This window comes from Thunnus albacares, chromosome 1, assembly GCF_914725855.1.
Source record: "Thunnus albacares chromosome 1, fThuAlb1.1, whole genome shotgun sequence".
Lineage (NCBI taxonomy): Eukaryota > Metazoa > Chordata > Actinopteri > Scombriformes > Scombridae > Thunnus > Thunnus albacares.
Genome location: NC_058106.1, coordinates 40,189,962 through 40,202,974, shown reverse-complemented (window position 1 = coordinate 40,202,974; position 13,013 = coordinate 40,189,962). Strand labels below are relative to the sequence as shown.

At 39.7% G+C, this 13,013-nt stretch overlaps 2 protein-coding genes across 2 annotated transcripts in view; one reads left to right on the top strand and one right to left on the bottom strand.

Annotated features, from left to right (window-relative positions):
• The window catches only part of LOC122986857 (NLR family CARD domain-containing protein 3-like), a 934,102-nt gene that overhangs the window by 332,567 nt on the left and 588,522 nt on the right, over nt 1-13,013 (bottom strand). The gene's annotated exons all lie outside the window — the stretch shown is intronic.
• Nucleotides 1-13,013, top strand: part of LOC122986229 — a 47,167-nt gene that overhangs the window by 25,314 nt on the left and 8,840 nt on the right. The window contains exons 11-16 of the mRNA XM_044357385.1: nt 3,249-3,359; nt 4,260-4,273; nt 5,088-5,164; nt 5,251-5,479; nt 5,729-7,526; nt 7,633-7,806. Coding sequence (XP_044213320.1) covers nt 3,249-3,359; nt 4,260-4,273; nt 5,088-5,164; nt 5,251-5,479; nt 5,729-7,526; nt 7,633-7,806 — 2,403 coding nt within the window. The remainder of the gene's footprint in view (nt 1-3,248; nt 3,360-4,259; nt 4,274-5,087; nt 5,165-5,250; nt 5,480-5,728; nt 7,527-7,632; nt 7,807-13,013) is intronic.

The window sequence follows — 13,013 nt, the reverse complement described above, 5'->3', positions numbered from 1 at the left end:
CCAGAGATCACCTTTCCAGTCTGCCTTCAATGTCTCATGTGAACTCGTCACAGATTCTGTAACTCCCCCACCCTTTCCTTCTTTCTTTCTCTCTCTCAACCCAACCGGTCAAAGCAGATGGCCGCCCACCAAGAGTCTGGTTCTGCTTGAGGTTTCTACCCGTTAAAGGAGGAGGAGTTTTTCCTTCCCGCTGTCGCCAAGTGCTGCTCATGGAGGAATGGTTGGGTCTCTGTAAATTAAAGAGTACGGTCTTGACCTGCTCTATGTGAAAAGTGCCCTGAGATGACTTTTGTTGTGATTTGGCGCTATATAAATAAAAATTGATTGATTGATTGATTTACTAAACTACTGTACTGAAGTACAGTTTAGAGGTACTTGTACTTTACTTGAGTATTTCCATGTGATGCTACTTTCTACATTTCAGAGGGAAATATTGTACTTTCTACTCCACTACATTTATTTGACAGCTTTAGTTACTTTTCAGATGAAGATTTGACACAATGGATAATATAACAAGCTTTTAAAATACAACACATTGTTAAAGATGAAACCAGTGGTTTCCAACCTTTTTGTCTTTTGACGTCTTACAAAAAGCAGTGTGTAGTCGGGGTCACATTTCACATGTCTATGAGTTGTTAACAGCTCCACCAAATAGTGATTTTTCCCTCTAAACTTCTCACATGCTTTCATTTCAATAAATGTTCAAATGATCCAATATTTCAGCAAAAATCAAAGATTAGAGAAAAAGTCCAAAAACTGAAAACAGATTTGTGTATCAGAACTTTGTTTTTTCTTCTTTCCTCTCCCATTAATCATCTCACCACCCCTCAGATTTATCTGCTGACCCTTTGGAGGGGCCCCACCCCTAGGTTGGGAACCACTGGACTAAACTAGCTAACTGTATATAAAGTAGTGTAAACTAGCTCCACCTCCAGCAGCTACAACAGTAACATGCTGCTCTAACACTGATGCTTCACTATTAATAATCTAATGATGTCATATATAATAATATATCAGTCAGAGGGACCAAACCACTACTTTTACTGCAATACTTTAACTACATCAAGCTCATAATACTTATGTACTTTTACTGTAGGAGGATTTTTCCTGCAGGTCTTTTACTTGTAATGGAGTATTTTTACTTTGCTGTATTGGTACTTTACTGCATAACAGATGAATTTCTTGATAAACTTCAGATTGAAACTTTTTCAGTTTCTCAGTTTTGAACAAACTCATGTTTATTATTCAAGTAAGAAAAGTGACAGCAGACGCTCGGCTCGGCTACACACACACGCATATATATATATGTATGTATATATATATATATATATATATATATATATATATATATACGTGTGTGTATGTGTGTGTGTGTGTATATATATATATACTTACACACACACACACACACATATATATATATATATATATATATATGTATATAAATAAACAGGCAATAAACGATAAGTTATTTTAAAGAACATCAAAAGTTTTGCTTCTTGTCGGTTAAATAAGAAACAAGTATCCAAATGTTCGTAATCTGCTTGGACCCCGGTCATTGCTGCTTGTGTCTATATTTAGGACAGTAATTGATTAAGACAATAATTTATTGATGTTTAAGGGAGGAGTCACATGTTACAGCAGCAACAGATAAAGACCTCTTTGCATGAAATAAATAAAAATCCAATATAAGATTATAGAATTAGATAAGTGACATTAAAATATCTACAGTACTGTGTGACTGCAACAAAAGACACCTGTGATGGTAGAATTTAGTAGAAATGTGAAGCTGAAAATAAACTCATAGATGTAAGATGGTTGTTTTGGATAAAATGAATCACAGCTGAGTTGATCCAAGCTACTGAGTGATATTGTTGGTAAGAGATACTAACAGCTGATCTTTAGCTCATTAGATGTTCAGTTGACTCCATCTAGTGGACAGATAGTAGAACTATATCATGTGATGTGTGATTACTCTGACACTGACTGGGTTTCTGCCACTGGTTAGACTGGTTTTGATGTCACTCTGATCTTTATTTATACATGGACTCTGAAGTTATGAGGATGTAACAGAGTCCTCAGATCAAATGAACACAGACACCAGGATTGACAAGGGAGAATGAGCAGCTTCTTCTCTCCTGATGTTTCCTCGACACATGAACGTGGAAAGTGTCTATAAGTTGACCTGAAGTGACTTCAGCAGGTGAGAATCCTACCAGAGAAATCTGTAAATGTCTGATGAACATGATCACTTTGATCACATTGTGTTGAATCACTGTTTGACTGAACAGTGGAAATGTTTCTGGATGATGATGTTTCACAATATTTATTTAATTCTTCAGGTTTTATAGAAGATTTTTATTCTTGACGATTTGTTTCTTTATAAGTTAAAGGAGAGCAGTTTGACAATGATTTCCTTGTATTACTGTTAGTGATTCTCAGGTTGAACCAACAGCACTTCAATTATAATCTAAGATCACATCATTAGTGAAAAATGCAGGGAGTGTCAGAACTGGTTGGACAGCTTGGATCAACTTGGCTGTGGTGCATTTTAATCCAAAACACAACCATCTTCCAACACTGAGACAGACTTGGTTTGACTGAAAGCTGTTTTTCAGTCCATGTTGTGAACTGTCCCAGAGGCTGCAGAGTCCTCAGATGGACCTGGTCAGTGTGTCTGATGGGAAGAGCTGCTGCTTCCCTGTTTTCTACAGTATTTGTGATGTTAGAGAGACGAATGAGAGCTAATGTGTGTTGCTGTGATGAAACCTTGTTGTAGTGACTGAGTGCAGCTCTCCCAGCAGCTGTTTCTCTGCTATGGATCAGTGTGAGGACAGAGAGGAGGGAGTCCCTCCCTCTAAAAGCTCTCTGTGTGGGGAACATGACAGCCAGACCGAAGCTCTGAGATGAGGATCTCTAACTGTCCATCACTGTTCTCCACTCACATCACTCCACCATCATTATTCACACTCACTGTCACATCTGACACTCAATTAATGAATAATAACTCACAGTAACTCAGAATGAACTACTGACTGTCTGAGTTAATAAAGACCTCAATAACTGATTTGTAAACTAATCAATAAGATGAAGCATCTTTCATCAGATGACATGTTGATGAACAGGAGAACGTTTCTCATCCACTGTCTTCTTACTGATTTTCATGCTGCTTCTAAAACTTCAGCTGCTGCAATCTGGTCAAAATTAATAGTTTTTAAACTCTTTGATTTGTTAATTGTTTGTATCAGGATGCAGCACCAGAGAGCAGACTCTCCTGAACCCAGCTGTGTGTCCATGAAGAGTGACTGCTCTATGGGTCGTCATATTAGCTTTGAGGACGTACTACCTGATGATGGAAGGTAAGAATTTAAAACTGAAGTTTGTTATTATCTGACTCTCCTGAGAAGAGGAATCAATATATTGTTTCAGCAGTGACATCACAGTGTCCACCTGTGCAACAGTCACATGTCAAAGAGTTCAGTGTTATAAGACACCAACATGGTCACTATATCAATATGTGTGTGTAACTTTGAAAACATCACATCCAATAATCAGAGCAGCAGCTAACTTGGATGTGTCTGTCTTGAGCTTCAAAGATGGATCCTGCTGAGCAAAGGTCAGAATATTGATCTCAGGATTGATAAACTGACTGAACAGGTTGATAATTGACAGAAAGGATTGTTAGACACAAGAATGTTTTATATTTATGGAAGATGAGAAAAAATCTAAAATGTCTCATTAAAGACAAATCAAAGAAAGAAAGAAAATGAGATACAATGCACGTTATGTATACGTGTTTCCTTTTCATGTAAGTGTTTACTGTGTCATAATTAATTGAAAAACCTTTGGTAAAGAGACAATGAAGGTTTCTCAGGCTGCATTAAAATCAAACCAGAACACAGAAAACAAAGTGAAAAGGTGTTTTACATTTCAGTGTTTGTTGTCTTGTCTGTTCTTTCATGCAGCACAATCCATCTCATTAAAACTGCAAACAGTCTCATAAATGGAACTAAACATACAGTCAGTAGTTCTGTCCCTCAGCCCACAGGAAACTGTTTTATTGTGAAAGGCTGTCTGTCATGTTTGACTTCACCTCTGCTGGTGTTGATAAGCTCCGCCCATGGCGCTGCCTCCAAGCTGTGATTGGACTGCTGATTATTTTTCAGTTTGACAGGAACATCTTCATCTCAGAAAGACTCAGCTCCCTCTCTCACAGAGCTTCTTATTCAGTGTTGGCAGGTGTTTGCTGCCCTCTGCAGGACAACACTGACATGTAACACACCTCCTCACTTTGTTTCTGTGCTCTGATTTATTGTTTTCTTTTTCACTTTATTAGAAAGAAAATGAGATACAATGCACGTTATGTATACATGTTTCCTTTTCATGTAAGTGTTTACTGTCATAATTAACCCTTTCATGCATAACGGTCACTACAGTGGACAGCTATTCAAAAGCCGTTTGCTTATATATGCATGGGTTTTGATGGTATAGTTGCACATCAGCCACCACAGTGGATGCTAGTGTGTCATCCCATATGCTGCCATCCATCAGCCGGCCTTTGTAAGTGCAACACAAATTTCTCAAAACATCCTCCTTCTTCTTCTGTTGACTCATCACCAAGTCGCCTGCCATCCTCTTTTCATCACTGGAGGAATTTGAACTCATCAGTCACACTGTTCTGAAAGATTTCTATTAAATTCTGGGATTTAAACTGATGATTAATCCTTCATGTCTTTTGGTTTTCCATCTTTAGTTTTGAGGTTGGCACAGATTGTTACTGAGCCATAGAACTCCTGTAGAACATCCTCACTTCCTTCTTCTTCTGTTGACTCATCACCAAGTCGCCTGCCATCCTCTTTTCATCACTGGAGGAATTTGAACTCATCAGTCACTCTGTTCTGAAAGATTTCTATTTAATTCTGGGATTTAAACTGATGATTATCTTCATGTCTTTGGTTTTAACTGCATGTTTTTGTCACTGATTATTATTCAGTTTGACAAGAACATCTATGGGTCTTTAGCTTTAATAAGCTGTGTGCAGATTTGAGTCATTAAATGTCCTTAAATGTGATGTTTTCTCCACAGAGTTCAGCAGCAGAGCTCAGAGGTTCTCAGTGATCAGTCTGCACAGCAGCATCAAACACACCTGGACTCCATATTTATGGTGTGTACATGTACAAACACACCTTTACTATTAAGTCCATCAACCACAGATGAAATACTAAAGTACCATTCATCTTTCTGTTCCAGCTGCTGGAGGAGAACATCGTCACTTTTGTGAAGAACGAGCTGAAGAAAGTCCAGAGGGTTCTGAGTCCAGATTACCCAGAATGCTTAGAGAGTCAGAGTGAGGATGAGGAGGTGTTGGACGGTGAGGAGGAAGAGCAGAGGAGGAGCAGCAGAGAGGCATTTCTGAAGATCACACTGCACTTCCTGAGGAGAATGAAGCAGGAGGAGCTGGCTGACCGTCTGCAGAGCAGTAAGAGGATTTAAACAGATTTAACATGATGGAGGCAACATGGGAGAGGTTTATATTTCAAACTCTGCTGTAAATATGCTGCACACATCTGCATCAGATCATATCAGATCAGAGGCTGTTTGTCCTCCACTGATGAGCTGAATAAAACTAATGGAGCAGGAAAAACTATACAGACACACTTACATGTTCACATTTCTAGACTTTCTGTAGGATCCAATCACTGATTTCATTTGTTGTTTGTTCATTCAGGAACTCTTACTGCAGAGTGTCGACGTAAACTCAAGTCTAACCTGATGGAGAAGTTCCAGTGTGTGTTTGAGGGGATTGCTAAAGCAGGAAACCCAACCCTTCTGAATCAGATCTACACAGAGCTCTACATCACAGAGGGAGGGACTGCAGAGGTCAATGATGAACATGAGGTCAGACAGATTGAAACAGCATCTAGGAAACCAGACAGACCAGAAACAGCAATCAGACAAGAAGACATCTTTAAAGCCTCACCTGGAAGAGATGAACCAATCAGAACAGTGATGACAAAGGGAGTGGCTGGCATTGGGAAAACAGTCTTAACACAGAAGTTCACTCTGGACTGGGCTGAAGACAAAGCCAACCAGGACATACACTTCACATTTCCATTTACTTTCAGAGAGCTGAATGTGTTGAAAGAGAAAAAGTACAGCTTGGTGGAACTTGTTCATCACTTCTTTACTGAAACCAAAGAAGCAGGAATCTGCAGGTTTGAAGAGTTCCAGGTTGTGTTCATCTTTGACGGTCTGGATGAGTGTCGACTTCCTCTGGACTTCCACAACAATGAGATCCTGACAGATGTTACAGAGTCCACCTCAGTGGATGTGCTGCTGACAAACCTCATCAGGGGGAAACTGCTTCCCTCTGCTCGCCTCTGGATAACCACACGACCTGCAGCAGCCAATCAGATCCCTCCTGAGTGTGTCGGCATGGTGACAGAGGTCAGAGGGTTCACTGACCCACAGAAGGAGGAGTACTTCAGGAGGAGATTCAGAGATAAGAAGCAGGCCAGCAAAATCATCTCCCACATCAAGACATCACGAAGCCTCCACATCATGTGCCACATCCCAGTCTTCTGCTGGATCACTGCTACAGTTCTGGAGGATCTGTTGAAAAGCAGAGAGGGAGGAGAGCTGCCCAAGACCCTGACTGAAATGTACATCCACTTCCTGGTGGTTCAGTCCAAACTGAAGAACATCAAGTATGATGGAGGAGCTGAGACAGATCCACACTGGAGTCCAGAGAGCAGGAAGATGATTGAGTCTCTGGGAAAACTGGCTTTTGAGCAGCTGCAGAAAGGAAACCTGATCTTCTATGAATTAGACCTGACAGAGTGTGGCATCGATATCAGAGCAGCCTCAGTGTACTCAGGAGTGTTCACACAGATCTTTAAAGAGGAGAGAGGGCTGTACCAGGACAAGGTGTTCTGCTTTGTCCATCTGAGCGTTCAGGAGTTTCTGGCTGCTCTTCATGTCCATCTGACATTCATCAACTCTGGAGTCAATCTGCTGGCAGAAGAACAAACAACATCCTGGTGGCCTAAAGGGTTTGGAGGCAAATCAACACGTTTCTACCAGAGTGCTGTGGACGAGGCCTTAAAGAGTCCAAATGGACACCTGGACTTGTTCCTCCGCTTCCTCCTGGGTCTTTCACTGCAGACCAATCAGACTCTCCTACAAGGTCTGCTGACACAGACAGGAAGTAGGTCACAGACCAATCAGGAAACAGTCGAGTACATCAAGAAAAAGTTCAGTGAGAATCTGTCTGCTGAGAGAAGCATCAATCTGTTCCACTGTCTGAATGAACTGAATGATTGTTCTCTAGTGGAGGAGATCCAACAGAACCTGAGATCAGGAAGTCTCTCCACAGATGAACTGTCTCCTGCTCAGTGGTCAGCTCTGGTCTTCATCTTACTGTCATCAGAAAAAGATCTGGATGTGTTTGACCTGAAGAAATACTCTGCTTCAGAGGAGACTCTTCTGAGGCTGCTGCCAGTGGTCAAAGCCTCCAACAAAGCTCTGTAAGTACACAGATAGTTGGATTTATTCATCATTATTTAAATACTCAGCTATCCTTTTAACAAAAATAAATTCTTACTTGTTTTTTCCCTTTTATTTCCTCTCCAGGCTGAGTGGCTGTAACCTCTCAGAGAGAAGCTGTGCAGCTCTGTCCTCAGTTCTCAGCTCCCAGTCCTCTAGTCTGAGAGAGCTTGATCTCAGTAACAACAACCTGCAGGATTTGGGAATTAAACAGTTGTCTGCTGGACTGGAGAGTCAACACTGCACACTGGAAAATCTCAGGTCAGAACAAATTCCACATTGTTTTAGAGGCATTTTTCTAAACTATAAAATGCAGCCTCTCTAATGTCAGGACTTCTGATTTGCAAAAGTTTTCCACAAGGATTTTATGTTTCAAATGACAGAAAATGTTTAAATTTTCTAGTTTATCTTTCCTTGATTCAGCCTTATATATTTTACAGCACACATATATGAACTCTGGCTGAGATAGAGTAACAAATATTTGCTTTGATACCATGTGATTTATATCATTACATGTCTGTTCATCATTAAACTGTCACATCTCAAACATGTTTAGAATAGAACAGCAAAGATTTTAACCAGTGCTGAGAGTTGAATTTATATCCAGCATAACCAAAAGTCCAAAGCTCTGATTGGCAGAAGTTTTCCACCAGGATTTTATTTTTCACAGGAAAGAAAATGTTTGAATTTTCCAATTTATCTTCTTTGATTCAGCTTCTCCAGAAAGCATTAGCTCAAGTTAGCTAGCTGACTCAGCAGGGACTAGAAATCGTCTCTGTTGCTAGGTCGTTACTAAGGGTCGGCCTACTTGCTGGAGTAGTAAACTAGTTTCATTACGTAGGAGTCTACAGACGTAACTGATTGTTTTCCAGGTACGCATAATATGATCAATTTATATCTTTTTTTGTTGTTGTTATACAACAGTTGTTAACTGATGTATAATTGCAATATTACTTATATTGCAATATTGCTTAAATGCACACTGTAAGCAGACTACTTGATTCCCTATCAGAGAATTGTTTAAACAGCATTTGTATAGGAATGATTCTGTCCCAACTTTTTTGATCCATACAAGCGATTTCCACTGTAATTACGTGATTATTAGCCAGTAACTTCTTTGAAATTTCTTTGAACTACATTTTTCTTTCTCAGAGCTGTTTCTTACAACGTGCTGTCTGACCACGTTAGAAATCAAACGTTTTATCGCCTTTCTGTTCAGTAATTGTTTGAGTCACGGAGCGTACTCTTCATATGCATGCATGCACCGAACCAGAACGTCTGTATCACAACAGTTCAGGACAAATACATGTACCTGTACATCCCTATACTTACACCTAGTGGATAATGCAAATGTAGGTGACTTTTTTCTTTCTTCGCCAATATACTATATATCCCTCATTTCTGCAAATATTTTGGAAATATTTTTCTTGAATTTACTGTAATGTCTAAATGAATGTACTGTCTAAATGCCTCATGATGCAGACATTGACTGTAAAAAATATGTACGTAGTCACGGTAACATCACCAATTGGTTCCCGAACTGCCATTTTGAAGCCTTGAGTGTAGCGATTTCACCATTGCCATCTTGGATTTGGCCGTCGCCATGTTTGATTTTTGGAGCCAGAAGTGACCATATTTGGAAGAGAAGGTGGAGCTGACCATAGCAAGCCGCTAGCTTGGTTAGCATGGTGCATTTATAATCTATGGTTAACAGTCATAATGTTAATGCTAATTTTCGCTAGCGAAAAACAGGCCTAAGACTGTTAAAACAAAATGTACTCGGTGGAAAAACTGACCATCTGACTCATTGATGGGTCTTTTATTACAAAAAACACAGAACAAGACTTTTTTTTTAGGTAACCATAATATTACAATTAACTTTATTGAACTGAAAACACACTGTGAAATAGCAGCAGCAGCTATGCCTATATGCCATATTTACGTTACTTAAGCAATGTTGTCACCATGGCAGTGATTTGTCAATCACAACGTAGCCATGCTCTAAAGCATACACTTCTTTATTGTCTATTTTTTGCAGCCGGTGGAGTCGCCCCCTATTGGCCATTAGATAGAATGAAGGTTTTTGGCACTTCTGTATTGGCTTCATTTTTCAGCTCCAGAGGTTGCTGCTTGGATGCAGATGACTGCAGTCAGTAGAAACTACAATTTACCGATGTTCCCTAAACGCCTCACATGCAGGTTAGCAGTAGATGCTAGCGGTAGCTGCTAGCGGTAGATGCTAGCTAGGCGGCTGCGCATAGAGAAGTTTGTAGTCTCCCTTCAGTTACTGCAGCGTTTGTAGTCTCCCTTCAGTTACTGTAGTCTCCCTTCAGTTACTGCAGCGCAGTAACTGAAGGGAGACTCAGACGGGTCTGAGACTCAGACGGGTGTTTGGCTAAAATGAGTTCATTTGGAAAGAGTAAAATAAGGCGTTTTAATGTCAGATTTAAATAAGTTGAAACCGAGTGGAGCTGGCGTGTTGCCAGAGAGAGAAAACTGCTAAGCTGCAGAGCGGCTGTGGAAAAAGAATCTTCGGGACTCCGGCGGGCGTTTCCCTCCAAATTAATGGATTATCCTGGTGAGTTAGTCACCCGAGATTAGCTGGTTAGCATTAAGGTTTTGTTCCAAAATCATTTAATGGTGTGTTAGTTTACCTTGAAAGGTATGGTGAAGCAAAATGCCAGTCAGGATATAACGTTTGTGTGATGTGATGAGAATATAGCTGATACAGCTTTTTAGCCGCTAACCACTGTAGGCTTAATTGAATTCTAGAAGCTAGGCTAAGTGCTACATGCTAAGCTGCTGTTGTAGCAGTGGGAAAGCACGTAACGCAGTTTGTGCTTATTTGAAATGGGCTTAAAAGCTAATGTGTATGTACTAAAACATGTAAAAGGCCTGATATGTGCATTCATCTGAAATGTACCCATGTCTATAATGCATTATAAACATACTTATAATGTGTTATAATCTGCTTTCAACACTGTATAATTATAGTTATAAACACTCATAAATATTCATAATGCTTTATAACAATAATCATAACACATTATAAAGCATTTTATAATGACTTATAAGGTCAAGAATCATAATACTTCATAACTGCTGGTCACTCACTGACATGTTTTACAAGGATCATAGTGTATTATAATTCTCATAGTTGAATGATGAACATTTACATTTCACTAATGTTTCCCCAAAAAACTCACTAAACACTCAAATTATAGATAAAACCTGAAACTATTTCTATTTCTATTTTACTTTTATATCAATGTTTGATCAACAAAAGTGACTCATTAAACAACTTGGTGAGTGATAAGTGATTATAACACTTTATAAAATGATTGATATGATACTTGACCTTATAAATCTTAATAAAATGCTTTGTAATGTGTTCCGATTATTGTTGTATTATGAACATTTATCAGGGCTGCAAACTTTTCACCTTTCGCCTCTGAATGTGGAACACTGGCATGCTGTGTAAAAGGCAATGACCAACTATTTATTCATTGAATTAAAATGTGCTATGATGGGATATAAGATTTTGTTCTTATCGCCCAGCCCTGCTCTACTATATAGTCACATTTACTGAACAGTGTTTGCATCGGCAGGACTATGTAAAATTGCAATGTTAAATTAAGAAAATACAACAATAACATGACATTCACAATAATAATAATGGAACAGATAAAATAACTATATGTAGGGCTGGGCGATCTGTCCATCCTTTACACAGATTAAATTAAATTGCTCTTCTTGGCTTTTTACTTCCGAAGCTTTTATTGTACTTACAGAAACGTAAAAAGTGCAGTTTTCAACTAGAGTTCTCGAGTTCACACATGGAGGGTTCAGCCCCGCCGCAGTGAATCATAGTAACGCAACCATAAATGACAGCAAACCTCAGCAGAGACTCTCAGACTGAGCCGAAATTAAACAAGTGCACATACATCTGGTAAATCACATAAATAAAGACAGTCTTTACTGCGTTTTGCTGTCATTTATAGTCGCCGTCTCGCTGCTTCTCTGCGCTTTCTCAGCGTGGGCGGGGCTTAGCCCTCCATGTGTAAAGCACAGCAGAGGAGAGTTAATGACAACTGAACTCGTTACGTTACTGTAAGTGCAAGTAAAAAGCCAAGAAGAGTAATTCATCAATGTAATCTGTGCAAAAGATGGACAAACTCTAAATGATGAAAAATATTGCCGTAAAGAGTCTGATTAGTCACAACGATATAAACGATAGAGACATTTTTCTCTCATCACATGATATATATCATGTCACACAGCCCTAAACCACATGTACAATAGACTGTCAGGATGATTGTTTGTCACATTCAGTGATGTTTCCTCAGTTTGCTGCATGTTTGATAGAATCTGTTGCTTTTTACTGTCGTCTGACTTCGTAAAGTTTGGAATTAACATATAAATTTCTAAAAGTTTCCCACTCTGATGTTATTATATTTGTCACATTTTAAGACAAAGTGCATCTCTGTCTCTATGGCTGACTGTTATGTCTGATTGGGTGTTATTGATCAGTGCTGGTCTGAGGTTGAGCAGTATTGGGTGTTATTGATCAGTACTGGTCCGAGGTTGAGCAGTATTGAGTGTTATTGATCAGTCTCAGGACCAGCTGACAGAAGGGACTCTTTTGGGGGTTCAGCTCTGGGTTTGTAGTGCCTGAAATTTAAGTGTGTCTTGGGGGCTCAATTTGAGATGTAACCAAATCATAAGCAGTGTTTCCCCTATAATAGTACAGGCTTGGTGGGCCGCCAGGCCAATGAGAACCCCCACCAGGCCAAAAAAAAAAATTTAAATGTCAAAAATAACGCCAAATATCCATTCATTCACAAATCAATAGCACTGAACAGCGCTGTCTCGAAACGTGAGTGAGCGTCTGTGTTGTTGCCTGGGAAACTGCAGGTAGCATAACTCCGTTTAAGGAATAGCGCAGAGCGTAAACAAGTGAGTGGTTAAACGAGAGAGCGTCAGAAAAATAAGATTAAATGTGAGCGGAGCAGAGGAAAAGGTTAACAGGAAGTTGTCAGTCTGGCAGTAAATGTACAGACGACAGTGTGTCAGTTAATAAATGCTGCAGCTCGTCAAGACCAAGAAAAGTCACGTGTGTTGTTTCCCCAACTGCTGGAAAAGTGAAGGGGCTTAGCTCCGAAGTTAGCAACAATGGGTTAGCCTAGCCTGACGATGCTAAACAGAGAAATAGAAAACGGAGAACTGTGTAGCTGCCCCCCCCCCCCCCCAAAAAAAAATGCCCCGCCAGGCCAGACCACTCAACCTAGGGGGAAACACTGGTAAGTGTTGTTTTTAATATTAATAATCAATGTGTAACAGCCTAATTCTGCCCTGCGTGTATTGGTTGGTGTTTTTATTTGGATGTTTAATATGGATCTACAGGATTCTGCGTGCAGGGTCTCTATGGGATGCTGGTCCCATCTAGTGTAGTCCTCATGACTGAGTGG